The sequence below is a fragment of the Sorex araneus genome, chromosome 10 (genome assembly GCF_027595985.1).
Source record: "Sorex araneus isolate mSorAra2 chromosome 10, mSorAra2.pri, whole genome shotgun sequence".
NCBI classification, from domain to species: Eukaryota; Metazoa; Chordata; class Mammalia; order Eulipotyphla; family Soricidae; genus Sorex; species Sorex araneus.
In genome coordinates this window covers 35,290,095-35,309,125 of record NC_073311.1, presented here as the reverse complement: position 1 = coordinate 35,309,125, position 19,031 = coordinate 35,290,095, and the positions used below count along the sequence as shown (strand labels likewise).

Sequence of the window (19,031 nt, the reverse complement as noted above, 5' to 3'; positions counted from 1 at the left end):
GGGAAGGAAGGTATTTTCATACCTGAGCATTGCCAGGTATGACCCAAAAAGGCAAAAAGAAAACAAAAAATGAAAGAAAAGAAAATCTATACTCCTCATTGCAACATAAATGCTTTGGAACCTTTTCTTTGTATCCCCCCTTATATTCTGGATTCTAGCCCATATGAATTATCAGAGTACACAATTTCCCTAGCAGACTCTATCTGAAATGCTGTTTTCCCTCCCTTCTTCCCATTTTCCCTGAGTAACCACTGTGCACCTACTCAAGGCTCCATCACTCCATTCTGTTTCTTCATCTACCCTCCTTGAAACAACTGGAAACATGAACTGTGGTTCTGATCATCTGGCACTCGGTAGGGCGTCTTGCTGAATGCACAGAATTCATGCACTCCACAAACATGTTTTGTCACCAGCGTGCCAGCTAGTTGGATGACTAAATGAATCAAAACAAAGTCTGCTCAAATAAAGACAAACTATTTAAAATCCAACCTGTTAGGTTTTGTAAAGAAGAAAATAAACAAGAATTAAAAAAAAAAATTATGAAGTCAGAGTCAAACTACCTTGTACGAATGACTGTACTGTGGGGCTGGGACTGGCATAGAAGGGCCAAGGCATGTGGCAGCCCGGGCTCTAACCCCAGCACCACATAGCCCCCAGGCAACAAGTGGACAGTAGACTCCGAGAACTGTTGGGTATGGCCCCAAAATAAAAATAAAAATAAAAATTTTTTTAAAAGTCGAATAAAATGTGAGTACAGATGACAAAATAGGTTAAATGGCAAGAAGCCGCTATCCACAATTTCTTTTTCTGTCTGAGGGTTCTACATTTACAGATCCAAACAATCCCAGCTACCAGCTGGTTGAAGCCACAGATGAGGAAGCCACAGACACAGACGGCCGATAAGACACTCGAGCTTTCACAGATTTGGGTATCTGCAGTCTAGTTCCCAGAGGATTAAGAAGAATGACCACAGTTGGCTTTGGAGGCGCTGGGCTGGAGAACAGCTCCAAGGGCGAAATGCAGCCTTGAAGCAGGCGCAAGTCCTGACTCTGCATGGTCCTCCAGCTTTCACCATAAGAGACGCCATCCTGTGTAGGATAAGATGGGTTTTGTCCTTTTAGCCTTGCCTTAGGGAACATAGTTTACCTTAAAGCAATGTCCTTTCTGTATGGACACAGGAAGACAATATTGTGCTTGTAACTTGGGAGTTGATTGACTCCAATAATATTTACTCCTGGGCATCTGCTTTCTTAACTCAGTTGCCCTCAGTTCCTAGCACTCCAAAAGCAGGGTCCCGACGAGGGACAGGATGGATCCAGGGCAAGCGGTGAGTTATGTGCTACCCTGGCATCGAGATAGGCCAGGCCAAAGTGCCACAATACTCAACTATAAGTTGAGGGAATGATCATGGACAATGCTGTCATGATCCAAAGGTAACGACAAGACTAGGACCCTGCTGGGGTTAGGAAGACTAACCTGGCCTGAGGACTGTGGTCTGGATTATATAGTGAATGTCCTCAGGAAGAACCAAACTTTAAGGTTATATCTCTTACTGTGCTCATACAGAATAACATTGCTAGAAATATTAGAAGTAGATTTACTGTAACTATTTAAGCAGATTACTAGCTTACACCCTGACACACCCTTGTTTGGAATCACACCCTTGAGTGGATCTCCTTAGATGAGATTTCCTTAGATGAGATTTTTGTTAATCTCCTCAAGAGAAATGGTTTTACTCTTCTTTGTTTATTTGTTAATGTTCAAACCACCTTTGTGTCACCACCCTATGTAATTTGCTATATAAACTAAGACTGTGGGGCACAGGGGGTGGAGAAAGAAGACAAGGGAGACAGGAGATAGAAGAGACAGAGAGGCAGAAGAAGAGAACAGAGGAAGAAGACAGAAGACACGGAGAGACAGACGCGGAGAGACAGACGCTCGGAGAGACAAACGCGCAGAGAGACAGACGCGGAGAGCACAGTGGCACACACATAAGCAGAGCACAAGGAGAAAGAAGTGAGAGCGAGTGGGACAGAAAGACAGATAGAGGAAGATCTAGAGAGAGATAGAGAACCAGGAGAGAAGCAGAGAGAGAGAACGAAATAAACTGATCGAGCAACCAGATTGGCCTTCTTCCTTCCTTCACCTGCCTCATCATCGCCATCAACCTCCCCCGGGGTGGGGAAGTGGCTGGAGACTACCGAACGCGGGCAGCGGGAGAGATAGAACCCCGCTGGGCCCTCTTCTCTTTCTGTGTTTTTACACAACCCTGGGCACAGAGCCCCGAGTAAGCCCCAGGAACTGCTGGGTGTGGCCTCAAAACAACAACAAAAACTTTGGGGGAGTCGAAAGCTGTGTGTTTTCAACTCTGCCAGGGTCTGCATCTATACCCTCCCCACCCACTTACATGGTTCAAGAATCAGCCATACTTGCGAAAAGACAAGTGGGAAATACACTAATACATAGAAATACATAGACGTACAGAGGGTAAGGTACTTGTTTTGCATGTGGCCAACTCGAGTTGGATCCCCAGAATCCCATATGGTCCCCAAGCATATAAGGAGTGATCTCTGAGCACAGAGCTAGAAGCCCTGAGAACTGCTGATGTAACCCAAAAAAATGTTTAAGGGGAGTGGGGGGGAGTGTGAAACTACTTTCTAAAGAAAATAAGAACAAGATACACTGCCCAATCATTTTCTACACCTCTCTTGCCCACCTCCCACCCCCGTTCCTTTTTCCCTGCAATACCTCAAAATCCTTAAAGAAATGGCTTATGGGTTAAGGACAAGAGAAATTACTGGTCAAGATAAGAACACTAGGGGCTGGAGCGATAGCACAGCGGGTAGGGCATTTGCCTTGTACTCGGCCGACCCAGGTTCGATTCCCAGCATCCCACATGGTCCCCTGAGCACCACCAGGAGTAATTCCTGAGTTCAGAGCCAGGAGTAACCCCCGTGCATCACGAGGTGTGACCCAAAAAGCAAAAAAAAAAAAAAAAAAAAGATAAGAACACTATATCATAGAATGGAAAAATGCTTGAGAACTCTTACCAAATTCACTAAAACCTGTGATTAAATTAAAATAAAATAATAAAGCACCATTATATTTCACCAACATTATATACTGATTTAGAAATATAATTCAGTGGGGCCAGAGATAGAGAAGAATGGATAAGGCACTTGCCTTGCACATGGCCAACCTGGGTTCGATTCCCGGCATCCTATATGGTCCCCTTAGCTCAGAGCCAGAAGTATTGCTGGTGAACCCGGCTCCGCAAAACATAATTCAATATATATCTAAAATTGGTGTTAATGTCCCCATGTTAAAAGTAGCCTCAGAAGTTTGTTCATGCAAAGAAGTTCATTTGAAAATGGTGGGAGAAGAAAAGAAAACAGAACTTACTGTCCACGAGGGTACCAGCGGTGCTTGGTAGTAAAGAACATTTTGCTAAGTTGTTCTATCATGGGTCCTTGTTCAATATATTCACTTTTTTCTTGCAATTTGGTTTTTAGGACTTGATCATGTGTTTCTTCATTATTATGCACAGGATCTGGTCGAGGAATAGGCTACAAAATAATTATAAATTAAGCATCAAAATGTAAAAACATTAGTGAGCATTTGATTATGTTTATAATAAAATAAATAATACATTCAGTCATTCATAAGAGTACCTCCTGGTGGATAAATCAACCCTTACCAGTATTTTACTTAGTTATATTAGTCACTAAGGAATCCCATATATTTTTCTTCTTACATCAAGTTTTGGGTTTATTTTCCAATAATCAAGTTCCTTCTTAAAGTTGGTTCTCGGGGCTGGAGCAATAGTACAACAGGTAGGGCATTTGCCTTGCACACAGCTGACCCAGGTTCAACCCCTGGCATCCCATAAGGTGCTCCAAATATCTCCAGGAGTAAATGCTGAATGCAGAACCAGGATAAACTCCTGAGCATCACTGGGTATGACCTCTATAAAGCCCCCACCCAAATATAAATAAATAGGTTGGTTCTCCTCCAATAGTTAGTACCTTAGTTTTTTTTACTTTCAAAACTAGATTTTATGCTTATTCTTGTTTAACATTTTATAGTCTCTGCTTGCATAAAATTAAAGCACTGTAGAACTGTCATCCCGTTGTTCATCGATTTACTCGAGCGGGCACCAGTAATGTCTCCATTGTGAGACTTGTTGTTACTGTTTTTGGCATATTGAATACGCCATGGGTAGCTTGCCAAGCTTTGCTGTGCGGGCAGAATAATCTCGGTAGCTTGCAGGGCTCTCCGAGAGGGACGGAGGAATCGAACCCAGGTCAGCCACGTGCAAGGCAAGCGCCCTACCTATGCTATCGCTCCAGTCCTAAAATAAACAGAAAAAAAAATTTTTTTAAACTTTGTATATAAAGTGAAACTGCAAGTCTGCAAATTATCACCAGACCCTAAAAGGTACTAGCAAATATGAGATGAGAGCATGCATATTTTCCCCCTCCTTTAGGCTATTTATACCTACTGGTAAAGGCTGAATATCTTAGTATTACAAAGTCATTTTCAGGTCATTGCAAGAGTACAGTGGGCAGGGTGTTAGTCTTGCACATGGAGGCTGCATACCCAGAATCTCACATGCTCTCCGGAACACCAGCAAGAGTATGCCTGAGCACCACCAGGTGTGGCACCCCGCCCAAAACAAAATTTTTTAAAAATAAGTTATTTTCAAGTATTGATAAATGTTCACTGTCTCTCTTCCCATTCCAAAGAAGTTTCAATTCTAATACAATTGAAATTTCCTGTTTAATACCATTCAAAACAGTTTTTCCAGACATTAAAAAAAAAAAGGAATTTGTAGATTCTTTTATATCTATAGCAAAAGCCTCCATAAGACTTACAACTAGTTTTTAGGAAATGTCTGATTTACTTGATCAAATTTCAAAGAAAGGGTATATAAATGTTTCAGTAAAAAGTGAAAACTGAAATAAAACTGAATGTCAACCTTATGAAGCATTCATAAATGTCATCTGGAATTTCCGTTGCTTTATTAAAAATTTTCAAAGTCTGACTTCTGAATTCTTCACTAAAACCACCACTAAAAAGTACTAACATTTTTCCTATATTTCTCTAAAGCACTGTTGTGTGTTTTTGTTTCTCAATTTGCCCTCAGTATAATATCTTTATTTTCCTGAACTAAAAACACTAAATTCTAGAAAAACAAGTTTTAGAATATTAATATTTGTAATAAAATGTACGAATCTTTTTTACCTGATTTGGAAAATAACATGGTTTAATTCAAATGCAGACTACCAGAGACATATCTTTTTTCCCCCCCTTTTTGGGTCACACCTGGCGATGCACAGGGGTTACTCCTGGCTCATGCACTCAGGAATTACTCCTGGCAGTGCTCAGGAGACCTTATGGGATGCTGGGAATCGAACCCAGGTCAGCCGCATGCAAGGAAAACACCCTACCCGCTGTACTATTGCTTCAGCCCAAAAGAGACATATCTTAAGCCAGTCTCAGTTGTTATTCTACAATAACCAGAAAAGCTCTTTGTATGAAATATGGTTTCCAGGGCCCAGAGAATCAAATGGTCCATTAGAACTACAGTCCTACTTCCTAGAGAAAAAGGAAAAAAATCAAGTCTACATTTTATGTGATATTTGAGAATATTTAGTGTTATTTTCTTCATGAGACTGATAAACCTGATCAAAAGAACATATTTTATTCTCAAGCTTAAAGAAATAGAAGAAACTATTTCAAGGGGGCTGGAGAGATAGTACAGAGGGTAGGGCATTTGCCTTGCACGCAGCCGACCGGGTTCAATCCCTAGCATCCCATGTGGTCCCCCGAACACTGCCAGGAGTGATTCCTGAGTGGAGAGTCAGGAGTAATACCTGAGCACCAGTGAGTTGTGACCTCCAAACCGCCACCCCCCAGTAGAAATTATTTCAAATATAAAATAATAGAGCTTTGATTGAACTACAGTATATTAAAACAAAAACAGGGATCAGGCACACGGCCAACCCAGCATTCCATACAATCCCCCCGGCACCGCCAGGGTGCAGAGTGCAGAGCCAGGAGTGAACCCTTGTGCACTGCCAGGTGTGACCCAAAAAGCAAAAAAAAAAAAAAAATTTAAAAAAAAATTTAAAATATTTGATTCCTGGGGAACTCTGCGACAACAAAAAAAAGTGTGTGACTATAGCTGTCAGGACTCCTGTAAGCAGGTGTGAGCATGGCGGCGTGGGCACTACAACCAGAATATACATGATCACAGCTGAAAGAGTGGCAAGCACTGCAGTCATGAAGGCACTCCGGGACTGGAGAGGTAGTACACTAGGAAAAGTTTTTGCCTTGCACGGGGCTGACCCAGGTTCAGTCCTCAGCACCCCATGTGGCCCACCAAGCCCACCATCCCTGAGCACAGAGCTGGGAATAAGCAAGCCCTGAGCACCACTGAATGTGGCCCAAAAGCTAAAATCAAAACAAAACAAAACAAAAAGGTAGCAAACAGGGGGCTGGAGCGATAGCACAGCGGGTAGGGCATTTGCCTTGCACATGGCTGACCCGGGTTTGATTCCCAGCATCCCATATGGTCCCCTGAGCACTGCCAGGGGTGATTCCGGAGTGCAGAGTCAGGAGTAACCCCTGTGCATCGCCAGGTGTGACCCAAAAAGCAAAAAAAAAAAAAGTAGCAAACACCATAGCCAAAAGTGTGAATGTCACAACCAGATGTGGGACCCCCAACAAGTGACACAACTAAGCCTGTGAGCAACTCTTTGTTATCCCAATTAACAACAGAAGCAAAAGCAAAGGAAAGAGGATTTACTGTTTTAGTGATTATAGCCAGGTAATCTGTTTACCATGCTGTTGACATTTATGACCTTGCTGTACACCATTATCTCATCTTGACACCACCAAAGTGCCCAAGACCCTCACCCACGCCACTGTGTGACCTCCAGTCTACCTACAAGGGTTTTAAAAAAAATAAAATAATTGTATCACTGTATCACTGTCATCCCACTGCTCATCGATTTGCTTGAGTGGGCACCAGTAACATCTCCAAGTGAGACTTGTTGTTACAGTTTTTGGCTTATCAAATACGCCATGGGTAGCTTGCCAGGCTCTGCCATGAGGGTGAGATACTCTCAGTAGCTTGCCAGGCTCTCGGAGAGGGACGGAAGAATCAAACCTGGGTCGACCGCATGTAAGGCAAACACCCTACCCGCTGTAAAAAAAAAATTAAGGAATAGCTCAAAAGAAAAAGTAAAATAAAAAGCAATTCAAAAAAGCAGTTCAAAAGCAATCTGAACCATATATATGTATATATATACATATATATCAAATTCTGCATATCACACTGAAGCACACATGTTTCTACCAGCAAATGAAGGATCCTAAGCGATTTCCCATACGTACTTTTGTGTGTTCATACGGAATGTCCACAGAAGGATGGTAGCAGACTATCGTCCTCCCATCAGATGTCAAAGCAAGCTCAACTTTGCTAAAAAAGTGAACGTTTTAGATTCAGAGTTACAGTTTATTCAAAGCAGAATAAATATTCTTATGGGTTGAAATTAACTAATCATGAAGAACAGAAGACAGGTAAGTGGCCTAGAAACTCTACTCCCTGCATTACAAAGGACAACTCAGACCATCCCACAAAATAAGCCAGACAAAGTATAACAGCAAACCCTGGGGCCGGAGCGATAGCACAGTGGGTAGGGCGTTTGCCTTGCACGCGGCCGACCCAGGTTCGATCCCTGGCATCCCATATGGTCCCCCAAGCACCGCCAGGAGTAATTCCTGAGTGCAAAGCCAGGAGTAACCCCTGAGCATTGCTGGGTGTGACCCAAAAAGCAAAAAAAAAAAAAAAAAAAAAAAAAAAACAACAGCAAATCCTTAACGCATCACCCACTCTTTCATCCAGCTTATTCTTCAAATCGTTCCATTTTAATCTATCCAAATCTTTGGGAAAGACCTTCATGCTTCATCACAATCATTAAAACTTCTCTTCCTCATCTAAAAACTGCCCTCAGAGGTTGAAAAAAAATGGGGAAACTGTACTTGGTCCCTGCTTATAGTGACCTCTGAGCACCAAGCTGGGAGTGGACCTTGAACACTCCTGGCTACAACATAGCCCCCAAACAATACAAATAAACAAAACTACTTCTTCCAGGCACCAACTGATTCTGTTTTGTTTTGTTTTGTTTATTTTCAAAGACCCTGGTAGCTACTATAGCAACCATACACATTCTAAAGAATGCGACTGGGGCTGGCGTGATAGCACAGCAGTAGGCCATTTGCCTTGCACCTGGCCGACCCAGGTTCGATTCCCAGCATCCCATATGGTCCCCTGAGCATCGCCAGGAGTAATTCCTGAGTGCATGAACCAGGAATAACCCCTGTGCAACACTGGGCATGACCCAAAAAGCAAAAAAAAAAAAAAAAAAAGTGACTATCATGGAGTCCAGAGTGATAAACAATGATAGGGCATTTGTCTTGCAGGCAGTCCACCCGGGTTCAATCCCCAGCATCCCATACAGTCCTCCAAGCACTGCCAGAAGTAAGTCCTGAGTGCAGAACCAGAAGTAACCCATGAGCATCACCGGTGTGATCCAAAAAGAAAACAAAACAAAATAAAGCAAAACTATCAAAACTATCAGTTTTTATTAAACTCATTTGGGACCAGAGCGATAGTATAGTGGGTAGGGCATTTGTCTTACAGGGAGCTGGCCCCATGTTCCATCTCTAGCACCCAATATGGTCCCCTGAGTCTGCCAGGTATGATTCCTGAGTGCAGAGTAACAAATAATTCCTGAGCACAGTTGGGTGTGACTCAAAAACTAATAAATAGGGGCTGGAGCGATAGCACAGTGGGTAGGGCATTTGCCTTGCACGCGCGGCAGACCCGGGTTCGATTCCCAGCATCCCATATGGTCCCCTGAGCACCACCAGGGGTGGTTCCTGAGTGCAGAGCCAGGAGTAACCCCTGTGCATCGCCAGGTGTGACCCAAAAAGCAAAAAAAAAAAAAAAACTAATAAATAAATATTTAAAAATAAACTCTTGGGTTCTCTATATATGTCTATTAACTAAAGTTCTTGGATTTTAAGGCCAAGTGGACTTGAATCGAAATAGCAATTAGGGCCGGAAAGATCTTACAGTGGGTGGGGCACTTGCCTTGCACACGGCTGACTTAAATTCAATCCCCAGCACCACTTGTCCCTGGACAGGGCGACCCTTAGCACGTAGCCAGGAGGAAGGCATTGCTCTGTGTAGCCCAAAAACCGAAATACGAAAGTAAGTGTTTTTGTAAATCAGCAACTAAACCATAAAGTATATTTAAGCTATCACAGGATAAGGCAATTTCACAAAGGTTTTGGGATTGCATACCATTACATGACCAAACACACATTTCACCGATTGAATTTTTTTTTTTTTTAGAGGGGGCCATACCCAGCAGTTCTCAAGGGCTACTTCTGGCTCTGTGCTCACGGGTCACTCCTGTGATGCCCAGGACACCATGTAGTTCTTGGGATAAAACCTGGGCCCTGTACATGCAAAGCATGCACCAAGCTCACACAGCTAGCTCTCTGGCTTCTGGAGTGATGCCCAGTGAAAGATGGGGTTTCATGTAACTTAGAATAGTTAAGATGAAATCTTTTAACTAGATCTGATTAGGTTCAAACGTATTACCTATGCCCTACTCTAGTTTCACTACTATTTTAGCATTTACTAAAGGTACACTTATACCTCAAATTAAGACTAACATCAAGAGGAAAGAAAATAGTATTTATTACAATAGGGCCGGAGCAAAAGAACAGCATGCAGGGCACTTGCCTTGCAGAAGACTGACATTTGATCCCTGGCACCCCGTATGGTCTCCTGAGCCTGTCAGGATGGATCCCTGAGCACAGTGCCAGGTGTAAATCCTGAGCACCAGCAGGCTGTGACCCAAACCACCCCCCACCACACACACAGTTTCTGGGGCCCTAAGAATAGTACAACAGGTACGGTGTTTGCCTTGCGTGTGGCCCACCCAGGTTTGATCCCTGGCATCCCAAATGGTCCACTGAGCACTGCCAGGAGTAATTCATGAGTGTGGAGTCAGAAGTAACCCTTCAAGAACTGTAGGGTGTGGCCCAAAAGACGTAAAAAAAAAAAAAGAAAAAGAAAAAAATGAAAAAAATCCTTAGATTCTGTCATGAGACTGAAATAAAGATGTCTTATTCATAATAATCCTAGTTCTTCACAGTGACTAGAATTGAATAAGTAGCACATAAATTATGGTTGAATTAAATATCTGTAATTTGGGACTATTCAATGTCAAATAAAAGATAAGTAACTGCTTAAGCTAATAGATAAGAACCCTAAGAAAAAACTATAAAAAACCAATTAACTTTTTAGAAAACTAAATAATGCCTCAGGAAGAAAAACAGCATTCCAACAGAATTCTCTGTCTTATAACAAATTCGTATTCACTAAAACACAATAATAATGATTTTTGTTTAAAACATTTTAAGCCCAGATAATGGATAAATTAGGGCATTGAAAAAAAATCTAAAACAAAATTAAAGAATTAGAAAAAAATTAACAGACAATACTGGAAAATTAAATCATTTTAGATATAGCTAACAGACTATTATTTTTTTCAATTGAATTTTAATACATACCAATTATAGTCATCTGGGAGAGAAGAAAACGTAGATTTATGATGACAAACATAATACAAAGCTCCGTCTGCAAAAAAATCCCAAGCAGTAAATGGATTTAGTTACTTTGATTAAATCTTTTCACATAAAGCTACTCTCATTCAACTAGTATTTGCTTCACTTATTATGAAACTGGGCTATACTGGGAGCGGGCATTCAACAAGTAAGATCCGGCTCCTGCCCTCAGAAAAGGTCAAAGTCTGGCCTAGACAAGTAAACAGACCACTTCAATATATAAAATCAGGATGAGTGAGCACTGGGAGAGAGGCACACAGCTGAGACTGTAAAATGCATATGCAGGTTCAAGAATGCCTTTCCAGAGATGTGTCTAAGATGGATTCTCCATCCTAGAGATAACACAGAGGGTAGGGGGCAGTCCTCAACTTGCATGTCACTGACTTCTGTTTTCTCAATTTCTTTTCTTAATTTTTGGGCCAAACCCAGCAATGCGCAGTTGTTCACTCCTGGCACTGCATTCAGGATTTACTCCTACTGGTGCTTGAGGCACCAATACGGGATGCCGGGGATTGAACCCAGGTAGCTGCATACAAGGCAAGTGTCCTGTCCGGTGTTCTATCTCTATTGTACCCCCAGTACCACCTATGGTTCCCAGAGCACCTCTTAAAATGATCTCTGAGCACAGAGCCAGGCAAAGCAATAGTATAGCAGGAACGGCACCTGCCTTGCTTATTGATGACCCAGGTTTGAGCCCTAACACCACATGCGGTCCCCAAGCCTTACCAGTGCCAAGAGTGATCCCTGAGTGCAGAGTCAGGATGTAAAGCCCTGAGCAGCACTCAGTGTGGCCCCAAAACAAAACAAAACAAAACAAATGATGTGTCCTCTGAAGGATTAAGTAGGAGCTGGGAGGAGGTGAATGTGATGTTCCTTGCAGAAGTAACATCTGCAAGGTCAAGAGGGTAAGAGAGAACATGAGCATTCTGGGTAATCTAAAAACTACATCATGGGGCTGGAGCAATAGTACAGCAGGGAGGGCATTTGCCTTGCATGCAGCGGACCCAGGTTTCATCCATGGCATCCCATATGGTTCCCTGAGCATTGCCAGGAATAATTCCTGAGTGCAGAGTCAGACTGGGTGTGACCCAAAAAGACAAAACAAAAACAGCAACAAAAAAACCCTGCATCATGAATGGACTACATAATTCTTAAGTGGGAATATTAAGTAATGGAATGCAAAGTAAGTTGTTCTGAAGTGACATTTCTCTTGGAATACTGTATAACTGAAATCCAATCACGAACAGCTTTGTAATGGTCTATCTTATAATGATTCAATTAAAAAGTTAAAAAAAAATAGAATAACATTTCTAGAGGCTGCAGAGCTAATATAGCAGGTTGGGTGCTTGCCTGGCACATGTCCCTGGGGGGTTCAATACCCGGCAACCTCTAAGGTCCTTTAAGTACCACCAGGAGCGATCCTGGAGCACAGAGCCAGAAATAACCCATGAGCATTGCCAGGTGTGACCCAAAAAAAAAACAAGCAAAAAAACTAACACATCTTTATCAAAATGCTCCCATTTCAAAACATAATTTTCTTTTCCAGTATGCCTGCAAATTCAAAAGCAGTATTTACTTGTCATTTTAAGGTTTATGAAAGAATTCTCTGTGTTCAGAGTAATCTTTTTATAAGCAAAAAGTGCAGATGTAGATCAGTATAGTTAAAAGCAAGTTCTGGATATATCTTGGTTAAAACTAAGTATCAAGTTCTCTCAACTTAGTCTCTTGCTCCTCAGCAGGGAATTCCATTCTCACCTTACTGAAACAGCACTCATCCTTCAAAGACAATGCTACTCTTTCACAAAATCCTTCTTCTACTTTCTGCCCCACCCCACAACCTACATGACAGAGGGGGAATGTGTCTGTTTCATAAGTTCCACAACCAACATTTCATCTGACACTACATTACCTTCTTTGTACAAGTCTCAGTCTTTCTCTACATCAATTTTTATGTGTAATAAAGTTGTACCTGCCCACTTTGCCTGGCTTTCCTTTCCCCAAAGATAGCATATACCTAAGTCTAAAAGAAGTTCTTGCCACAAAGTACAAAAAGAACGTGGACACAAAAAAAATCATCCAGTAAAATGTCAACCTCCAAACTCTACTGATGTAAGAAAAGAAAACACTAAGGATTAGAAATTCAAGCTCACCTCTCAAGAATTTTGCAGTTATTTGGGCTAAAAATAAGGCAATTTCAAAAATAATATAAAAATATTTAATTATTTTATTTTATTGTGTGACAGTGTTGAGGACCCTCCAAATTATGCGAGGATTAGTATAGTCAGAAGTTTGTATTCTTTGAACACAGACCAGCTGGGTGATACACACAAACATGTTCACCACAGGGTTGGGTAGCAGAAGCCCGAGCAACATCAAGGTCTGTGGTTGGTGTTTCTTGAGATTCCATTGTTTTACAACAATGTGAGTGTCAGAAGTAGTTTCGCACATTTGTACACGTGTGTACAATACCACATGACAGATTGCAACCCAAACTTGATGATGAATATGGGGTAGAATTAGGTGATCTTGGCCAGGGATGTAGCTCAGTGAAAGGGCACATGCTACCCATATGAGTCCCTGGATTTAAACCCCAGCAATGAAAACAAGTAAATATTCTTAAATAGACAGGAAAGACTTTAATTTTTTTTAGTTCAACAGTAAACTGTAATTTTTCATTTATTTATTTATTTATTTATTTATTTATTTATTTATTTTGCTTTTTGGGTCACACCTGGCTCTGCACAGGGGTTACTCCTGGCTCTGCATTCAGGAATCATCCCTGGCAGTGCTCAGGGGACCATATGGGATGCTGAGAATCGAACCCGGGTCGGCCATGTGCAAGGCAAATGCCCTACCCGCTGTGCTATCACTCCAGCCCTAAACTGTAATTTTTTACTCTGCTCTTACAAAATCATATTCCATTCTACTTCACAGTCCAGGGACATCTTATTTCCAAAGATGTCTGCTTGACTTTCAGTTTAATTGAATTCCTTAAGGCCGGGAACCAGACCTTGTTCAATCCTGTGTCCCTTGACAGTGCCTGCCCATTAAAAAGCAGTTGCCTAACCACCTCAAAAATGTTTGTTGTGGGGGCTGGAGAGATAGTATAGCACTGTAGCACTGTCATCCCGTTGTTCATCATTTTGCTCGAGCGGGCACCAGCACCATTGTGAGACTTGTTGTTACTGTTTTTGGCATATTGAACAGTACAGTTTCCAAAATGAACACTTTAGAGGTGACATTTTACCAAGAGAAATTCCACATATGATATCAGATATTCTAAATATACACAAGCATACCTCCCTCTATTATGCTCTGCATTTTATTGCACTTCCCAGAAACTGTTTTTCACAAACTGAAGATGTGTGACAATCCAGCCCCAAGCACATCTATCGATGCCATATGTTCACAAGCTCATTTCATGTCTGTTACATTTACTAATTCTCATGAAATTTCAAATCTATTCATTATTTTTACATTAATTGTGTTCTGTGATCAGTGATCTGCATCGTGATTATTTGGAGACCCACACCCTACAATCCTACAATCCTACACCTTACAATCCTACGTAAGATATGGAACTTAAATGACAAATGAGTGTGTTCTCACTGTTCCACTCTCTCCTGTTCTTCAGGCTTCCGTTTCCTAAGACACAATACTGAAAAATGGGACAATGAATAGCCTTGCAACAATCTTTAAGTGGTCAACTGAAAGGATGAGTGCTTCACTTTAAGTAAAAAGCTAAAAAATTAGGTTTAGTGAGCAAATCACGTCAAGTTAAAATGGGCCAAAAGCATGGTTCAGTCCAGAGAGTACAGCAGAGAAGGTGCTTGCCTTGTACACACCTGATGTGGGCATCGTCCCAAACACCACAGATGGTTCCTCCCCAGCAGTCAGGGGTAAAATCTGAGCACAGAGCCAGGACTAAACCCTGAGCAATGCTGCATGTGGCATCCAAACAAAAACAAGCGAAAAAAGTGAGATATTGTATACCAAACAGCTAGCCAACTTCTGAACCCAAAGAAAAAAATTTGGAAAGAAACTAAATGTGCTACTACAGTGAACACGGTAAGAAAGTAAAATATGGGTTGGAGAGAGAGTACAGTGGGTAAGACACTTGCCTTGCATGCAGCAGACCTGGATTCAATCCCTGGTACCCTATATAGTCCCCTGAGCCTGCCAGGTCTCCAAACACTGCCCAGAGTGATACCTGAGGGTTGAGTCAGGCATAAGCCCTAGGCACCACTGATTATAGACCAAAAACCAAAAAAATAAAAAAACATTTCACAAAGTTAACTCTCTTGATAGGTGCTAATATACCTGATAACCTTAAATTGAAGCCAGTGCTCAGTGACCAATCTGAAAATCCAGAGAGATAGAGAGCACAGAGGGTAAGTGTACTTCGGAAGTATAGAGAGAGTGAAGGGCTTGCACTACAATGTGACCAAAAGCAGTTCTATCCATGGCAGCCCATATGGTCCCCCAGCACCCTGAGCACTTTAAATAAAAAGGAGTGACCCCTGAGCAGAGAGTGAGGAACAGGCCCTGAGCACCACCAGGAGTGTCTCCAAAACAGCAATAAATTCATTACCGCTCACTGACAATGCACCTGATCACCGAGAGCCCTGGGGATGTCGAAGACTGGCAATGGCATGCCTGCTAACTCATCTACTCTGCAGCTCATGAATCAGAGTCAGCTCAGAGAGGTCATGCAGCTGCAGAAATTTCTCAGATACCTGTTCCCAGCTGAGGGACCCAGAGCAGAGTGGGCCAGGACCTGCCCAAACAAAGCCCTGGCAGCCACTCGCTCCCTCTCAGGACTCAGCCTCACAGAGAAATTAGTCTGCCAAAAAACTCAGGTACACAGGTTCCTGTCACCGACATCCCCAGGCTTTCTCGGAGTTGGGATGGGCTTCCCTGTACTTCCGGAAGCCCCAGCAGTCACGCCGTGAACCACCTCCACCACCATGTAAGTTCCTCTACCAGCCTGGCTCTGGAGACTCATAAATATATCTCCAAAGAGGGAAAAAAGAAAGTCATTTCAACTTTCAAGTTCTTTTTTTTTTTTTTTTTGGCTTTCTGGTCACACCTGGTGATGCTCAGGGGTTACTCCTGGCTCTGCACTCAGGAATTACCCCTGGCAGTGCTCAGGGGACCATATGGGATGCTGGGAATCGAACCTGGGTCGGCCACATGCAAGGCAAACGCCTTACCCACCATGCTATCGCTCCAGTCCCATTCCCAGTAACTCATAAAGGCTTTTTTGTTGCTGTGTTGTTGTTTTGTTTTAGGGCCACACCGGCTGTACTCAGAGCTTACTCCTGTTCTGCACTCAGGAATCATATGGGCTAGGAGGACCATATGGAGTGCTGCACATCAAACCCAGATTGGCCACATGGAAGGCAGCTCTGCTGTGAAGAGGAACACAACCCCCAGTAAGAACCAGTAAGGAAAAAGGCAAGTGCCTTGGTGGGGAAGTGTGAGCCCAGGGAATCACCCGTATGAGCACTGCAGTGAGCCACGCAAGTATTAACACCAGAATATGTGAGCCCCAACTAATGCGTGGGACCCCCCCCCCCCAGCAAGCACATGTGCAAGCATTCTCATGAAGAGTGCAAACCCTTGAGTACCACAGCACAGTGCACAAGCACCACAGCCTGATGTGCAGCCCCCAGTGACCAAGAGACGTGCACACCACAGCCAGGCACAGTGTGACCCCCCAGGCATGGCAACGCCATCAACAATGAAGGGAAGGCAGAGTGGGGTGGGAACTGAAAAGACCACAGTTTCATTCTCATTCTGAACTCGGGTTAACAGCTAAAGTTTCTTAGCAACCTCACTTTCTACTTACATGCAGTTACAAAGTTTACCTGGACTTTCAGTCTTTCCCCCACAATTCAAAAGATTCAACTAAACAATAAACAGGGAACACAAAGAAAGAGATTCTGGGCATGCCAGGAGCTAATATCAGAACTTGGCTGATATAGCCAAGGAAGAAGAAGAAAGCTAAGCATGGCTACTTTAGGGATAAAAGCAGAATTTACAGAGAGGGAAAGAAGAGTGGAGGATGGTTAACTAAACATAAAATTTAATCTACTTATATGTCATGTTTTGACTGTCAACATCCATTAATAGAATCTGAATAAAAAAAACATATGGTGGGGCCGAGCAATAGTACAGCGAGTAAGGACATTTGCCTTGCTGACCCCGCATCTCCTATGGTCCCCTGAGTACCAGCAGGAGTAATTCCTGAGTGCAGAACCAGGAGTAACCCCTGAGCAAATGTCTCACTCCCTATACTACACATTTCTTTAAAGAAAAAGTGGTAGGGTTAGGAGTGGGTAAACAGTTCAAATGGCTAGGACGCATGCTTTGCCTGAGGAGGCCTGGATTCAATCCTGAATCCTGTACACCCCTGAACTCCTGAGAATGGCCTTTGAGCAATAAATCAGGAGGAGCCCCTGAACAGCATTAGGTGTGGCTCAAAAAAAAAAAAAAGATATACTTACATTTTTTTTAGTAGTTTAGTACAGTAGAACAAGGAAACAGCTCAAAAAGCTAGAGCACATGCTTTGCGCGCAAGCCCCAAGTTTAATTCCAAGCACTTCATGGTCCTATGGACATGAAGTCAAGAATATCCCCTGACCCAAACTGTGACCCAAACTCAAAAAAATATGAACAAAGAACAGTTTTTTTTTTAAAAAAAGCACAGAGTATATACCAGAAAAAAATTTTTAATATGAAATCCTAGATTTGCCCTATATTTACTAATTTTAAGTATTACTGGGCAAGAGAGATGGTTCAGGGGTAAGATGCATGCCTTGAATACAGCCGACCTGGGTTTAATTCCTAGAATAACATATTGCCTCCCTAGGAGCCCTGAAACAAATGATTCCTGAGCACAGAGTAAGGAGTAAGCCCTAAGCACAGCCAGGTGTGACCCCAAAATAAAACAAAAATATTACTTAAAAAGCTATATGTGAAAAGATAGTAAATATATAAACTAGAGAAACATCCTCTTAATTAATCCTTCACTCCTGCCCCAGTTAAATCCCATTGGTGGTCAACACAACCTTTTGGGTCCATACATTTTATTCTGCATTTACACGTGTATGCATAAATACAAATATGGTCTTGTGCACAAGTGGAATCTTACAATACATATATTATTCTGCAACATACATTAACCCCTCTTAACATGGAGAGCCTTGCATGTGTGATGGTACCAGTAAAGACATACCACAATTTACCTGGTAGACACTGAAGTATTCTCCCCTTTCTACTACTACAGATACTCCAGCTATAACCAGACAAAAGTGCCAAACACGTGACATTTCCCATAACAAACAGGGTTCTACACTACTTGGAAAAACTCTTTTTTAAACTTGTAAAAACTTACTTTGACTTGGAAGCAAATGTCTCATGAGAGCTCTGCTTGATGTTGCCCATTTTACTGCTGCTAGTGCCATGCTGAATCCAGAAACAATTTTCATCCCTACTTAAGAGAAAGAAACATGAGTGCTACCTTTGGGCACACTGAAATGACCATATATACACATATACATGACTCTGAAAGAACAAGATAAGAATCACCATCTAAAGCTAAAGTCACTTAGATAAATAACTCTCCATTTCTGTGTAACATAAGACAAAAACCATCACCCACCAGCATCAAGTCCATAGTTATTTTTCTTAAATCTAAACCCCTGGCACTTAGCACAGTTGTTTCTTTGTTTTTGTTTGTTTGTTTGTTTGTTTGTTTTGCAGTGCCACCAGCTGCAAGGCACTCAGCCTCTTTCTGTTTAAACTTTCACTCATGAGTTCTCACAAATGTGTAATTCCCCTTAGGAAGACAAAGAACACACGGCGTCCCCTCCTGAGCACTAATGGGTCTGTGTGAAAACCACCCAGGTAGCATACATGAAACCTTATTATTACACCTCCTGCCAGTGTGATAGCACAGGAGTTTCAGCACTTGGCTTGCACAGCAGACGCCCACTGGAACCCCAGCATCACAACAGGTCCCGGAAGCAAGCCAGAAGTAAACCATGAGCACTTAGTGGTATGGCCCAATCCCTGGAATCCCACCCCCCTAAAAAGGTATTACATCTTAAAGCAGAATTGTTTCTGGTTAAATAAAATATTAAACAAGAAGGCCTATCTCTGGCCCAAGAAATACAGGTTCTGAGGAACACATACAAATGTCATGAAGTCCCAAATAATCAGGAGGGTGGGGTATTGGGGTTCCTGGGAGAGAGAGGGAGGGGTAGACTGGTGATGGGTGTTGTTATTGGATTGTTATTGGGACTATGTGCATGAGA

General features: G+C 42.3%; 1 protein-coding gene across 1 annotated transcript in view; it reads right to left on the bottom strand.

The window, feature by feature from the left end:
* MRPL42 (mitochondrial ribosomal protein L42) overlaps nt 1–19,031 on the bottom strand; it is a 34,276-nt gene that overhangs the window by 12,814 nt on the left and 2,431 nt on the right. Inside the window, exons 2-5 of the mRNA XM_055118428.1 lie at nt 18,110–18,205; nt 10,657–10,723; nt 7,402–7,486; nt 3,403–3,566 (exon numbers count right to left, since the gene is read on the bottom strand). Of these exons, the coding sequence (XP_054974403.1) occupies nt 3,403–3,566; nt 7,402–7,486; nt 10,657–10,723; nt 18,110–18,205 (412 nt within the window). The remainder of the gene's footprint in view (nt 1–3,402; nt 3,567–7,401; nt 7,487–10,656; nt 10,724–18,109; nt 18,206–19,031) is intronic.